General features: G+C 40.4%; 1 protein-coding gene across 1 annotated transcript; it reads left to right on the top strand.

The window, feature by feature from the left end:
* The first annotated feature begins 202 nt into the window (after positions 1–202).
* Positions 203–883, top strand: LOC122043864 (predicted GPI-anchored protein 58). Its single transcript, XM_042604432.1, has one exon. The coding sequence runs from the start codon at positions 203–205 to the stop codon at positions 881–883; it is 681 nt and encodes a 226-aa protein (XP_042460366.1).
* The last annotated feature ends 15,668 nt before the right edge of the window (positions 884–16,551 follow it).

The raw sequence follows: 16,551 nt of genomic DNA, 5'->3' as shown, positions 1-16,551 counted from the left end.
GGACGTGCTATTTTTGTTTAGGATAAGTCACATTCCCTCTGAGCTGCCCCACTCCTTAGGTGAGTTTCCCTGGGTCTTTTATTACCTTATTTGGTTTTCTGTTGAGGAGCCCTAATTTCAACGCCCGTGGTGTAGTGGACACCCTGAATCGTGCATCGGAGGTTCAACCCCTTCCCTTGAGCAACCAAGAGATTAACCGCAGATGTCGAATTATACCGGCCAGAAGAGACCTTCAACACTCGGCTCCTTCCGGGTCCGTAGCAGCTATGCCGCGATTTCCCGATCAGCTCCCAGATCCACCCTCAGGTCGGCCGCCATACCTGCTGCTAGCTCAGCTTTCCGATCAGCTTCTCGATCGGCCCGTCATGTGCGCTTTGCTGATGATCCTACAAGCCAAAGTGCTCCTTCCCTTTCAGCTCGTCGACCTCGGACCCCACCCGAGGAGTTGGACTCAGACGACCAACCCCTTCTGCACAGGTTTCGACGCTGGCACATAGGGTCGGACCTGACCCCCGAGGATTCATCTGCCCCACAGGCTTCCAGGCCTTCTTCTACTTTTGTTCCTCGTCCACGTGCTTCTAGTGTTCCCGTGACCCCTGCTGACGCGCCATCCACAACTACTGCCGAGACCATTTCACAAGGTTCAAGGGGGAAAGCTCCAATTATAAAGGAGGGAAACCCCGCAGAGCCTTCCTCAATTCCCATAGTGTCCCCTATATCGGACGTACCTCTAAGGATGTCTAACACTTCCTCTCGACCTTTGTCTACCTCAGCCTCTTCCCAACCTCAGGGTGCCGCCGCTGGCTTTTTCGCTCGTCCTTTACCTAACGAACACAACCGGGACCCTCTCACTCATACCCTCCCAACCCTCCTGACCTTGTAGCAGGGACTTCATAGTCGCAACACGCATTTTATGGCCACTACCGGACTATCAAACCTTCTGAGCGGGGATTAAGGGACAGGCGGAATGCCCCTACTAGCCGTCTTGCCATGAGAGGGCAACTGGCAACTTGTTGGGAAGAAAGCCTACAACAAATGCAAGGTCTACCAGCACCTGCCCAAATGGATAGATTTTCTGAGTTGTATGTCAAGGTAAGCTCTAATCACTTCCCCTCTAGTTTGCCTTCTGCTTTTCTTAAACGTCTACTTTCTTGCTCAGACTCTTGCTGAGTCAATGGTGTTAAACCAAACACTCCATTCCTTACATCGACACAATAAAGAGCTGAAGGATAGGGTGGACAAATTGGAACTCCAACTAAATGACCCTGCGTCAGCCGAGTATATACTGAGGGGAGAAGTATCCGCCATGAAGAGGGCTACTGCCGTCCAGGGACAATCCCTCAAAGAAGCACAGCAGGAGATCACCCACCCTCGTGAGGAGAAGAGCTAGATCGAGGCCTCTTACAAGCATAAATTGGATCAACTAGCGAAGGAGCTACATTCTAAAGAGGTGCTCCTAAAGGACTACAGCAAGACTATGGAATCCGAAGCTACAGAACTGTGTACGGTATAAGCTGAATTATTTCAATCTCGTTCTGATCTATCAGAGATTACCACGACTCTGGAAACCTATAAAGCAGGAGAAAGTGAACGTTGTTGTCTGAGCCGGGAGGTATATATGCACTCTCCGGAGTTCGACACTCAGGTGGGGGACCGCTTCGTCACTTCCATAGCTTATGGAGCGGTAGGGGCATTAAGACAACTCTATGAACAAGGGTACCTGACCGCCGCTCCCCCGGAGGATTTTTTAGATCATCGCCGGATTCTAAGAGACATGTCGGATGATGTTTTTGCTGCTTTTAAGTGATCTTTCATCAATGTACCTAAACCTATAACGGCTATATTATATTAATACTTTATCTTATGTGTTGTCACATATCTATTAAGCCATATCGTGACGAAGCTTGAGTGAATTAATGCAAGCACTTGTTTTGAGTGGGTTTCATAATTTGAAAGGAATTACAACACAACCATCCCGATCAACCTAATATCCCAACCGATCGATTAGTGGAGTATTCATGACCTGACTCATCATCCCTAATCAACCTTATCTTCACGCATGCATTCTTAACAAAGGGTTGAGCCAGGTATGTGCGATAGGGCCTAAGGTAATTAGCACTCCAAGGCCGATCCAATTTTCTACCCCGCTCGTCTTGCAAGTAGTAGGCACCCGACGCCAACTTCTTCACAACCGTGTAAGGTCCGTCCCATTGGGGTGCTAATTTGGTTACTTCCCCTACAGACTTAGTTTATTTCTAGACCAGGTCCCCTTCTCCAAAGAACTGAGGAAGCTCCCGCCTATTGTAATTCTGCCTCATCCTCTATCGATAAGCGGCTAACTTGACCGCTGCCCTTTCACGAATTTTGCTGATAAAATCCAGCTCAGATAGTTGCCGTTCTTCATTTCCTTCATCATATAACATTCTCCTAACTGCAGACACCCCTACTTCTATGGGCACCACCGCCTCGTTGCTGTAGACGAGATAGAACGGAGTGAGTCCCATACTTTCCCGAGGAGTTGTACGATAGGCCCAGAGGATACTTGGTAGCTCTTCCACCCAATCACCTCCTACATGATCTAATTTTACCTTCAACCCTCGAACAATCTCCCGATTGACAACCTCTGTCTGTCCATTACTCTATGGGTATGCCATAGACGTGAAGGCCTGAATGATGTTGACACCAAGCCTGGATCTTTCGACCTTGGAACTGTCTTCCGTTGTCTGAAACCAGTTTATGGGGTATGCCAAATCTACAGAGAATGTTTTTCCACAGAAACTGAATGACAACTCCTTTCGTGATCCTGGCCAGGGCCTCGGCTTCTATCCATTTAGAAAAGTAATCCACAGCCACAAGCAGGAAACGTTTATGACGGGTGCCATGGGGAAGGGCCCTTTGATGTCTATACCCCATTGATCAAAGGGACACGAAACTATGGATGTTTTCAACAACGCAGTTGGTCGATGCATTAAATTTTGATATTTTTTGACAGGATAGACAGTTATTTACCAGTCGTTGAGCATCCTTCTGTAAGGTGGGCCAGAAATAATCGACCGACGGTATTTTCTAGACTAACGTCCTTCCTCCCGCGTGATTGCCACAGCATCCCAGATGTATTTCCTGCAAAGCATGCCTCGCTTCTTCCATTCCTAAACATTTGAGCAACGACCTAGAAAATGCCTGCTTATATAATTGATCCCCGATCATAGTGTAAACATGAGCTTTTTTCCTGACCAATCTCGTTTCTTTAGAATCGGTTGGTAAAATACCTTGCTGAAGATAACTGATCATCAATGCCCTCCAATTAATCAGCTCTTCTCTATTATTTTGTAAATCTATCTGAGCTATGAGGAAGGTTTGCACTATTGGCCGATCTAATACTCAAGTAGTCAAAGAATTGGTCATCTTAGCTAACTCATCTGCTCTTTCATTTTTCGTTCTGGGAATTTTGTCTATGGTGACTTTCTTAAACTCTTCTTTCATTTTTTCATAGACTTCTCGATATATTTGTAACTTGCCACTATTCACCTCAAAATTATCTATCACTTGCTGAGTCACTAACTGAGAATCTGAATAAACTATCACTCGGGTGGCTCCCACGTGTCGGGCTGCTTGCAACCCGACCAATAAGGCTTCATACTTTGCTTCATTATTAGTAGCTCTAAAATTCAGTCGGACAGTTAGCTGTAGTATATCCTCCTGAGGGGATATCAGGAGGATTCCTACGCCACTTCCTTGCTGAGTGGCTGACCCATCCACATAAATCTTCCAAGTTTCTTCAGAGTCTGTTTGATGAACTTCTGTTAATAAATCCGCTAGGGTTTGCTCTTTAAAGGCCGTGCGAGGTTGATATTGTATATCGTATTCTCCTAGTTCAGTTGATGAGACGCCTTGCCACTTCTACATTAGTCAGAGCTTTGCCCATGGTGCTATTGGTTAGGATTGTGATGGGGTGTGCTAAGAAATAGGGCCTCAAGCGATGAGCCATGAGCACCAATCCATACACCAACTTTTCCAGGACTGTATATCAAGATTCATCCCCTTTCAATAAGTGATTGAAAAAGTACACTAGCTTTTGTACATTGTCTTGCTCTTTTATCAGCACTGCCCCTACAACCTCAGGGGTAGCTGACAGATAAACCCAAAGCGGCTTCCCTGCAATGGGCTTGAACAAGGAAGGCAGATCTTCCAGATACTTTTTTAGCTCTTCAAAAGCATGGGTACACTCTTCATCCCACTGAAACTTGGCGGCCTTCCTGAGTACCTTGAAGATAGACACTGCTTGATTGGTAGACCAAGAAATAAACCGAGACAAAGCTGTTATCTGACCCACCAACTTCTAGGCTTCTTTTAGATTTTGAGGAGTCTTCATATCCCGCAATGTTTGAACCTTTTCCGGATTGGCTTCGATTCCTCGTTCGGTCACCAGGTACCCTAAGAATTTCCCTCCTCGAGCCCCGAACAAGCACTTTAATGGATTCAACTTTAGTCCATACTGCCGAAGGGTATCGCAAGTTTCTTCTACGTCGCTAATTAAGTTTATGGCCAAAGGAGACTTGATGAGTATATCGTCTACATAGACCTCTACATTTCGACCAATCTGCTCTCGGAAAATTTTATCCATCATCCTCTGATAGGTAGCTCCTGCATTTCTGAGTTCAAAAGGCATGACAGTGTAACAAAAAGTACCGTCTGCTGTGATGAAACTGACCTTCTCTTGATCTTCTACTGTCAGGGGAATTTGGTGATACCCCTGATAAGCATCCAACATGGGTTAGAATGTATACTAAAAGCCTAGCTTTTTGTATAAATATTTATTTTGAAATAAGAATCACGTTTGTGTTGGTTTGTCCTAGGAAGATCATACTGGTTCCACTGTACAAAAATTTTGTACAAGTGTCGAATCTTTCCTAACAACCTATTGTGTTTAGAAATTAAATTTGGAATCGCAAACGGAACTTAACATTATTGATTCCAAATTTAACTTATATGTTCTTAGTGGTTTAGACTCGGATCGCAAACGATACTTAACATTATAGATCCAAATCCACTTAGGTTATAAATTTAATTAAATATCTATTTTGAAAATCGGTTCTCAGGTCAAACATGGCGAGACACTTGGCCTTCTTGAGTATGGGAACATCCACCACTGCCTTGACAAAGCCTCTTAACGAAATTCAATATTTAAATTCCTTATATAACCTTAGGTTTAACCAAAAAGAACAATCGAATCACAAGATCGACAAATAAAACAAAGAAACACAACTTCGAATTACAAATCCAAAAATCTAGAATCTCTAGCCTCTTGTGTTTGGAATTCATACAAAGAAAAACTAGTATGATGCAGAAAAATAATTACTAGTTATAACTTTCTTTGTAAGCAATAACCTCTTGATCTTCTACCGATTCCTCTTCTTATCTCGGACATTGTGTGGGCAATGATCTACCGAGATGAGAACCACCAACACCTTCCTTCTTGCAAGATTCGGCCACCAACCTTCAAGCTCCAAGGGATGCAAGAGCAAAGCCTCCTTTCTCTCCTTTTTCTCCTAGCTAGAACCGACAGCCAAGGACTCCTCTTGTGTTGATGCCACCGGCCACCAAGGAGGAAGAGAAAAGGAGAAGAGCAAGGACTAGGGCCGACCACCACCAAGGAGGAAAAGAGAGAGGAAAAATAGAAGAGAGTTCTCCATGAAGGCATCCCCTCCCTCTCTTTTATAATTCTTGGTCTTGGCAAATAAGGAAAATTTAAATAAAAACTTCCTTATTTTCTTTGCTACGAAAAGGAAAATTTAATTGATTAAAAACAATTTCCTTTTCTTAAATCAACATGGCCGACCACCTTATAGCTCCAAGCAAGGAAAGTTTTGAACACAAAATTAAAACTTCCTAATTTGCTTTCGGAAGAATTTTAAAAATAAAAATTCTTCTTTTGAATCCCTTCATGGTTAGTTATAAAAGATAATTTTATAAATTAAAATCTCTCTATTAAAACATGTGGATGATTTCCAAAAAGAAAAGTTTTCTCTAAAATTAAAATCTTCCTTTCAATCTACAAATAAGGAAAGATATCAAATCTTTTCTTAATCTTTTGTAGAAACTTATAAAAGGAAATATTTAATTTTAAAACTCTTTTTTTAAATCATGAGCATGGTTACAAAAAATGAAAGTTTTATCAAAAATTAAAATCTTCCTTTTAACTACAAATAAGGAAAGATATCAAATCTTTCACTTAATCTTTTGTAAAAAGCTATAAAAGGAAAGATTTAAATTTTAAACTCTCTCTTTTAAAACCATGATATCCACATAAAAAAAGTTTTTAAATAAAATCCTTTTAATTTTATTAGGGCCGACCACAACAAGCTTGGACTCCAAGCTATGCCCGACCCCCTCAACTTCACTCATCCCTTGGCTTGGCCGACCCAAGCTTGGACTCCAAGCTTGCTTGGCCGACCACCTAAGGGTGGGTAGGAGGGGGGTATGCGGTGGATATAATTCTCTATATACAAGAGGCTATGATAGGGACTGAGAGGAGGAATTGGTTTTGGTCTCCCGATGAAATTAAGCTTCCTGTGTTCGCCCCGAACACCAACTTAATTTTATCAATAATAATTCATTCCACTAAAGAATTATTATTGAACTACCGCACCAATCCCAAATTATATTTTGGGCTCCTTCTTATCATGAGTGTGTTAATCTCCCTGTGTTTAAGATGTCGGATGCCCACTAACTAATTGAGTTACTGACAACTCACTTTAATTAATATCTTAGTCCAAGAGTAGTATCACTCAACCTTATTATCGTGTCGGACTAAGTCCACCTGCAGGGTTTAACATGACAATCCTTATGAGCTCCTCTTGGGGACATTATCAACCTAGATTACTAGGACATAGTTTCATTCTATAATCAACAACACACACTATAAGTAATATCATTTCCCAACTTATCGAGCTTATTGATTTATCGAGCTAAATCTCACCCATTGATAAGTCAAAGAAATAAATACTAAATATATGTGCTTGTTATTATATTAGGATTAAGAGCACACACTTCCATAATAATTACGGTCTTGTTCTTTTATTAAGTCAGTATAAAAAGAACTTACCTTAAATGGTCTTGCTCAATATACTTAGAGTGTACTAGTGTAATTTATCAGTCAAGATAAACTAATACCTAATTACATTACGACTATTCCAATGGTTTGTTCATTTCCATCTTAGTCGTGAGCTACTGTTTATAATTTATAAGGAATTGATAACATGATCTTCTGTGTGTGACACCACACACTATGTTATCTACAATATAAATTAATCAAAGAACTACACTTAACTTATAAATGTAGATATTTGACCAATATGATTCTTATTTCTAAATAAATATTTATACAAAAAGTTAAGCTTTTAGTATACATTCCAACAGTTTGGTCAAATATCTTCATTTATGTTAAACATAGTTGTTCATTTAATTTATATTGTATATAACATGGTGTGTGGTGTCACACAGAAGATCATGTTATCAGTTCCTTATAAATTATAAATAGTAGCTCACGACCAAAATGGATGGGGGCAAACCATTGGAACGGTCGTAGTGTGATTTAGTATTATTTTATCTTGACTATAAAATTACACTAGTACACTCTGAGTGTATTGAGCAGGACTATTTGAGATTGTTCATTTTATACTGGTTGCATAAAAGAACAGGACCTCTGTTATTATGGAAGTGCATACTCTTAATCCCGATATTGTAGCACCCAAACCTCCACGCTTACTAGAAGTTGGGTTACTTTCTTTCGCTTTTACTTCTTCTTTAATTTAAGCGCTACTCTACTTGGCAATAATTAAATAAATTCCTTTTACTCTCTAAAATGAATCCACATACAATACATCAATTAGCATACCTCACGTGCTAAAAGTATCAATCTGTAAAAACTAATTAAGCATTTCTTCATTTTATTACTTTAGAATTTCATGCATATTCCTTAAAAGACATGGAATCATAATATCCAACAAACATTAACTAAAACTAATCTATTTCATCACTAGCAACAGAAATACTAAACAATATCCAACATACGCAAAATTAACAATTTATAAAATCTTCTTAACAATGAATAGAAGTAAACTCTCTAAATTTTCTTAGTAATTTAAAGAAAAATCTTAATATGTTCTTAGCAAATTCCCAAGGCTTTCCATAGTCTAAGCATCACACACACCATCACGCATCCCCTTGTCGCCTTCCTTCAAATTTGTTTTCCTTTTCCTTTGTCTGCAGTAAGAGGAAATGCAACTAGTAAGCAACAAGGCTTAGTAAGTACTACCTAGCTCACAAAAATCTCGAGATGTGCAAGCATGTTTTTAAAAATACTTTTCATGCCAGAATCTTTACTACTACTTACACTGATGGTACATGTAAACATGCATAAATACTTTCATACTAATAGAGGAACTAAAACAAGTTTAACTCAAGGAAACATGCATATACAAGCATTTAACTTTCTTAAACATATACAAGCATTTGCCTTCCTTAAACTCGCTTTTTCTTAACTTAACTTGAAACTTGGAAATTCTTCAACTTGAAAACTTTGCTAAAGCATATACTTGAAAATAAATAGCTTCACTTGGGATCCCTAAGGCGTAAGTACCATCTTATGAACGTTCCCTAATAGGTTGGGGTAGCGAGCCACCAATCCTAAAAGAGCAGACCTTGGTCTACCTGGGCCAAGACCTTGAAATTGAACACCTGGATTTATTTACGACAACCTTGGAAGTCGGGTATTGGCCTTTCAAAGTAAAATATCTTAATTACTTCTTCTTTAAATGTCTTGCCATTTTAACAAGCACCTTGTGTGCTAGAATCCCTAAAGTCTTGACTTTGGGATCTACTTAAGGCCTCGGTCTTTTTCTTTATTTTCTTTATCTTTCTTATACTTCTCCTAAGCCCACAATATTGATTGGGTATTCTTCCATATGCATCTACAAGTGAAATCAACTAGGTAACACACAATCACGCATAGAACACAAAAGAAATATGCACATATAATATTTCTACGACGAGAAATCAACGGAAAACACCTCTTACTGCAGGTGAGTAGTACTTACAGTGTTATCTTGAACTTACTAACGCGAAACCTCTCTAGGATTCCAGTGAAACTTGAGATCCTCGCGCTTTGCTTACGCCCACGCGTTCCTCTCGTCGAGACGAGTCGGAAAATATCAAAAACTCCCTCGAAGCTCGTCCTAGCCGGCCACCATAGGAAGCCCTAAGCTTCTTTTGTTTTTTTTTCGCCCAAGCCAAGGAGAAGTTGGCGCAAGGGAGGAAGAGGAAAGATTAGGTCGAGAAAATCCCATTATTTTACTTAAGTTCTTCTATTTATGCCTAGGGACGTATTTATTTCTACATAACACTATTCTGCTCTCTTTTCTTTCAGCACACCCCTACTGGGGCACCTGGTCATCCTAAACATTCTTAAGACTTTACTTACTAAGGGGTTCTGGGGTCGAACCTCGGCTTGATAATTTTTTGCCGCAACTTTATTTCTTTTGATAAAAATACCAAATGACCTCCGAAAATTCTATAAAAATATTCTAAAATTTTTTAAAAATCTCTAGAATATTTCTAAAGTATTTATAAATATTTATAAGTACTTTTAGAACTCAAAACAAGGAAATTTTGGGTGTTACAATTCCCCATACTTTATAAAAAGTTCGTCCTCCAACTTAGAATAATTCTGGATATTTTTGTCTCATACTGTCCTCACGCTCCCAAGTAGCTTCCTCATGCTTCTGATTTTTCCAAATGACCTTCACTAGTGGTACTTCTTTGTTTCTTAGTCTCTTAACTTCTCTGTCCACTATTTGTGTAGGTTTGCTCTCATAGCTAAGATCCTCCTGGACCTGTACTGACTGAGGCTGAATCACTTGGTTGGGGTTGTGGACGCACTTCTTTAGCGTGGAGATATGAAATACATTATGTATTGCTAACATGTCTTGTGGTAAGTCCAGCTTGTAAGCTACTTTCCCAATCCTCTCTGTAATTGGGTAGGGTCCTACGTAGCGAGGACTTAACTTACCCTTTTTGCCAAATCTCATCACTCCCTTCATAGGAGCGACCTTGAGAAAGACCGAATCCCCTACTCGGAATTAAAGTGGCCTACGGCGTGTGTTAGCATAGTTTTTCTGCCTACTCTGAGCAGTCTCGATTCTCTGTTTGATCTTCTAGATAGCCTGAGTGGTCTCATCTATCATCTCAGTCTGAATGCCCAACTCTACTTCCATTTCTTTCCTTTCACATGCTTCTTGCCAGTAGATGGGTGATATGCACTTCCTATCATGCAACGCTTCATACGGTGCCATCTTAATAGTGGTATGATAGTTATTGTTGTAGGCGAATTCAGCTAAGTACAGATACTTGCACCAACTGCCCTTAAAATCTAATGCACAAGCCCTAAGCATATCTTCTAAAATCTGATTTACTCGTTTTGTCTGTCCATCAGTCTGAGGATGGAAGGTTGTGCTGAACTTGAGTTTGATGCCTAGTGCATTCTGAACACACTCCCAAAAATGAGAGGTGAAGCGCCCATCTCTATCAGAAATGATGGATTTCGGAACTCCATGAAGTCTGATCACTTCCTTAACATGTAGCTGTGCCAACTGCTCTATAGAGTCGGACACTTTGATGGCTAGAAAATGGGCAGATTTGGTCAATCTGTCCACTATCATCCATATCGCATCATATCCATTAGTGGTTCTTGGGAGACCCTTTATAAAGTCCATGGATATTTCCTCCCACTTCCACTCCGGTATTGGAAGGGGTTGTAGGACTCCTCCTGGTCTCTGGTGCTCTGCTTTGACTCTCTGGCATGTCAGGCAGGTACTGACATATTTAGCAACATCTCTCTTGAGTCCAGACCACCAAAATCTCTGTTTCAAATCTTGATATATCTTGGTGGAACCAGGATGCATGGAGTAAGATGTACTATGAGCCTCTTCTAGAATCTTCTTTCTCAGTTCCTCATCATTGGGGACACAAAGGCGGCTTCCCAGATAGAGGATTCCACTGTCTGAGACTCGAAACACTGAATTTTCTTATTTTTATATCCCTTGCTTGATCTTTTGGATATATGGATTCTCACTTTGCTTTCTCTGTATATCTTCAAGCAGGGTTGACTCTAAGGTCAATGCAGAGAGTTGCCCATAAATAACTTTAACTCTAAAGTCTGACAATTCCTTCTACAGTGGCAATGCTAATGACGACAAGGACATCAGGGGTGCACTGGATTTTCAACTTAGTGCATCCGCCACTTTGTTAGCTTTACCTGGGTGGTAGATGATTTCACAGTCATAATCTTTAACCAACTCTAGCCACCTATGTTGTCTCATGTTTAAATCTTTCTGGGTAAAGAAATACTTCAAACTCTGATGGTCTGTGAAGATTCTACACTGAACTCCATACAAATAATGTCGCCAGAGTTTTAGTGCAAAGACCACAGCTGCCAACTCAAGATAATGAGTGGGGTAGTTCTTCTCATAGTCCTTGAGTTGTCTGGAAGCATAAGCTATAACCTTCCACTCTTGCATGAGTACAGCCCCAAGGCCCATCTTGGAAGCACCACTGTATATATCAAAACTCTTGTCACTCTCTGGAACAATCAGAATGGGGGCGCTGGTCAGTCTTTTCTTCAGCACTAGAAAACTTTGTTCACATTTGTCTGACCATTCAAACTTCCTATTCTTCCTAGTTAGGGATGTTAGGGGAGAGGCTATCCTGGAAAAGTCCTCTACGAATTTTCTATAATACCCAACTAAACCAAGGAAGCTTATGATCTCACTGGCGTTCTTGGGCCTACACCAGTTGTTGACTGCCTCTATTTTGGCAGGGTCCACTTGGATACCATCTCTAGAAATGATGTGACCTAGAAATGCCACCTGATCTAACCAGAACTCGCACTTTGAGAATTTGGCATAAAGCTGTTTTTGCTGTAGGGTCTGCAGTACTATTCTCAAGTGTGTGTCATGCTCCTCTGGGGTTCTTGAATAGATCAGAATGTCGTCGATGAACACGATGACAAATTTGTCGAGGTATTCTCTGAACACTCTGTTCATTAAGTCCATGAAGACCGCAGGGGCATTAGTCACACCAAAAGGCATGACTACGAATTCGTAGTGTCCGTATCTGGTTCTGAAAGCTGTTCTGGGTATATCACTTTCTTTCACTTTCAACTGATGTTATCCAGAGCGCAAGTCTATCTTCGAGAAAACTGTGGCCCCTCTCAGCTGGTCAAAGAGATCATTTATTCTGGGAAGAGGGTACTTGCTCTTAACTTTTACTTTGTTCAGCGCTCTATAATCTATGCACATCCGCATAGATCCATCCTTCTTCTTAACGAACAACACTAGAGCTCCCCAAGGTGAATGACTAGGGCGGATGAAGCCTTTGTCTAGAAGCTCTTGGAGTTGCTCCTGTAATTCTTTTAGCTCTGCCGAGGGCATTCTGTAGGGTGCCTTGGAAATTAGACCGGTACCAGGTACCAATTCAATTTCAAATTCAACTTCTAGTAGGGGAGGTAGCCCGGGTAGATCTTCTGGAAATACTTTGGGATATTGACAGACCACCCGAACCTCCTCCTTCTTGAGTTCTTTTTGTTCTTCTGTATTCACTATGTATGCAAGGAACCCAACACACCCTTTAGCTAACATCTGGTGAGCTGTTAAAGAAGATAGGAACTTCTTGGTCCTCCTCTTTGGTGCTCCCATGAACTCGAATGGGACTTCACCCTCTGGACTGAATGTTACCTTTCTCTTATGGCACTCTACGATAGTATTGTACTTGCTTAGAAAATCCATACCCAAGATGACATCATAGTCTTGCATAGCAAGTACTACTAGGTCAACATATAGCTCTCGATCTGAAATTCTGACTGATACAGCCCGGAGCCACTGGTTGGACTCCATAACTTCCCTAGAAGGTAGGGTCGTCAAGAACTTGAAGTTCATACTCTCTGTAGACACCTAGAATTCTTTGGCAAAGGGTACTGATATAAAAGAATGGGTTGCCCCAGTATCAAATAGTGTAGTAGCTAAATGCTGAAAAATAACTACTTGACCTGTTACAATCGTGGAGGCACTAGCAGCTTCCTCCTTAGTGAGGGAGAATACTTTGGCACTGGCTGAAACTGGTGGGGCTTCCAACCTTCCTTGACTGAGCTGGGGTCCATCTAGAGTTGCAGACATGTAGTGTAGCTGAGGCTTGCCCCCGTACTGCATCGTCTGCTGCTGGGATGTTTTGTACTTGTTAGGGCAGTCCTTGGACCTATGTCCTTCTTGCCCACAAGTATAGCATCCTGTGACACCCAAAAGACACGTCCCTGGGTGTGTTCTCCCACATTTAGGATAGGGAGGGTACTTGACTTGCTTGCTCTCTGAACCCCCCTTCTGACTGCCTGGCCACTACTTCCGCTTATTGCTCTTGCCCTTCCAGTTCTGATTACTTGACTGGGGTTTCTGACCCCCTACTGTATTGTCTTCTATCCTAACTAGCTTGAGTTACGTTTATTGTACCTTGATACTATTCAGATAGTGCTCTGCGATTAATGCACTACTGACCAGCTCTTCACCAGTCTGCGGCCGGTGAGTTCCACTACTCACATTAAGTTGTATCTCTGGTCTCAGCATTCGGAGCATCAATCTGACTTGCTCCCTCTCTGTACTTACTAGCTCTGGGCAGAGACGAGCTAGCCTATTGAGCCTTTTGACTGCTTCTTCCACTGGTAAGTCACCTTGTCTGAATTCTATAAATTCTTCATAGTGTTTATTGGTGACCTGAAGATGGAAGAATTCTTTGTAGAACTCTGTCTCAAAGTCAGCCCAGCTTATTTGGTTGGTTGCTCCCTTGCTCTTAATTCTCTCCCACCACATACGAGCATCTCCAGACAGGCAGAATGAGGCACACTTGACCTTCTCGACTTCTGGCCAGTCAAGAAGCTCTATTGTGCTTTCTAGCGTATTAAACCAAGCTTGGGCATCCCAGGGCTCAGTCGTGCCCGAGAAGCTTTCCGGTTTCAGCTTCTGCCATTGGGTAAGGTATGCTTCTTATCTTTTAACTGTTGTGACGACTTCCGGGGCAGCTGGTGGGACCTCAGTCACAACTGGAATCTCCATGTTTACAGTTGGGGGAGTGATAGGGGCTGGCTGCTGATTAGCCATCAGATTGACAATCTCTTGTTGTTGCTCTACTACTTATCTCTGGAGTTGAGCAACAACTTCAAAAAGATTGGTCTCAGTTGTTCTGGGCTCCTCGTTCTCCTGAGCTCGGTTCTCAGTACGAGTGGTACGGGGACGCCCTCTTCTTGCCATCTAGTCATGCAGAGGGAAAACTTGAAATCATCACTATACTTTCTAGATATATCTTACTTAAGCATGATTCTTGACTTTAAACACATATGAGCAGGTACTTCTAAACATTTCTCTATTCTGCAAGTAATAAAGGAAAAGCATAAAAGAAGGTATAAATACATTCTTACTTGAAGGCGGCAAGACTGATGTTGATGTGTATGATGCTGGAGAATGGGAACCGCTCTGATACCAACCTGTAGCACCCAAACCTCCATGCTTACTAGAAGTTGGGTTACTTTCTTTCACTTTTACTTCTTCTTTAATTTAAGCGCTACTCTACTTGGCAATAATTAAATGAATTCCTTTTACTCTCTAAAATGAATCCACATACAATACATCAATTAGCATACCTCACATGCTAAAAGTATCAATCTGTAAAAACTAATTAAGCATTTCTTCATTTTATTACTTTAGAATCTCATGCATATTCCTTAAAAGACATGGAATCATAATATCCAACAAACATTAACTAAAACTAATCTATTTCATCACTAGTAACAGAAATACTAAACAATATCCAACATATGCAAAATTAACAATTTATAAAATCTTCTTAACAATGAATAGAAGTAAACTCTCTAAATTTTCTTAGTAATTTAAATAAAAATCTTAATATGTTCTTAGCAAATTCCCAAGGCTTTCCATAGTCCAAGCATCACACACACCATCACGCATCCCCTTGTCGCCTTCCTTCAAATTTGTTTTCCTTTTCCTTTGTCTGCAGTAAGAGGAAATGCAACTAGTAAGCAACAAGGCTTAGTAAGTACTACCTAGCTCACAAAAATCTCGAGATGTGCAATCATGTTTTTAAAAATACTTTTCATGCCAGAATATTTACTACTACTTACACTGATGGTACATGTAAACATGCATAAATACTTTCGTACTAATAGAGGAACTAAAACAGGTTTAACTCAAGGAAACATGCATATACAAGCATTTAACTTTCTTAAACATATACAAGCATTTACCTTCCTTAAACTCGCTTTTTCTTAACTTAACTTGAAACTTGTAAATTCTTCAACTTGAAAACTTTGCTAAAGCATATACTTGAAAATAAATAGCTTCACTTGGGATCCCTAAGGCGTAAGTACCATCTTATGAACGTTCCCTAATAGGTTGGGGTAGCGAGCCACCAATCCTAAAAGAGCAGACCTTGGTCTACCTGGGCCAAGACCTTGGAATTGAACACCTGGATTTATTTATGACAACCTTGGAAGTCGGGTACTGGCCTTTCAAAGTAAAATATCTTAATTACTTCTTCTTTAAATGTCTTGCCATTTTAACAAGAACCTTGTGTGCCAGAATCCCTAAAGTCTTGACTTTGGGATCTACTTAAGGCCTCAACCTTTTTCTTTCTCTTCTTTATCTTTCTTATACTTCTCCTAAGCCCACAATACTGATTGGGTATTCTTCCATATGCGTCTACAAGTGAAATCAACTAGGTAACATACAATCATGCATAGAACACAAAAGAAATATGCACATATAATATTTCTACGACGAGAAATCAACGGAAAACACCTCTTACTGTAGGTGAGTAGTACTTGAGTGTTATCTTGAACTTACTAATGTGAAACCTCTCTAGGATTCCGGTGAAACTTGAGATCCTCGCGCTTTGCTTACGTCCACGCGTTCATCTCTGTTAGAGTGTATACTAAAAGCCTAGCTTTTGGTATAAACATTTATCTAGAAATAAGAATCACATTGGTCAAATGTCTACATTTATGATAAATGTAGTTGTTCAATTAATTTATATTGTAGATAACATGGTGTGTGGTGTCACACACAGAAGATCATGTTATCGGTTTCCTTATAAATTATAAACAGTAGCTCACGACCAAGATGGAAAGGAACAAACCATTTGAAGGTCGTAGTGTAATTAAGTATTAGTTTATCTTAACTATATAATTACACTAGTACACTTAGAGTGTATTGAGTAGGACCATTAGAGGTCGTTTCTTTTATACTGACTTTATAAAGAAACAAAGACCTCAGTTATTATGGAAGTGTGTGCTCTTAATCCTAATATAATAACAAGCACATATATTTGATATTTATTTCTTTAATTTATCAATGGGTGAGATTTAGTTTGATGAATCAATAAGCCCGATAAGTTGGGAAATGATATCACTTATAGTGTGTGTTGTTGATTATAGAA

This window comes from Zingiber officinale, chromosome 2A (genome assembly GCF_018446385.1).
Source record: "Zingiber officinale cultivar Zhangliang chromosome 2A, Zo_v1.1, whole genome shotgun sequence".
In the NCBI taxonomy this organism is placed as follows: domain Eukaryota; kingdom Viridiplantae; phylum Streptophyta; class Magnoliopsida; order Zingiberales; family Zingiberaceae; genus Zingiber; species Zingiber officinale.
This window is presented reverse-complemented; position numbering and strand designations above follow the sequence as displayed.

Bases quoted from the DNA above. Each gene is read 5' to 3' on its own strand.
- LOC122043864 (XM_042604432.1), top strand. From the start codon at position 203: ATGTCGAATTATACCGGCCAGAAGAGACCTTCAACACTCGGCTCCTTC.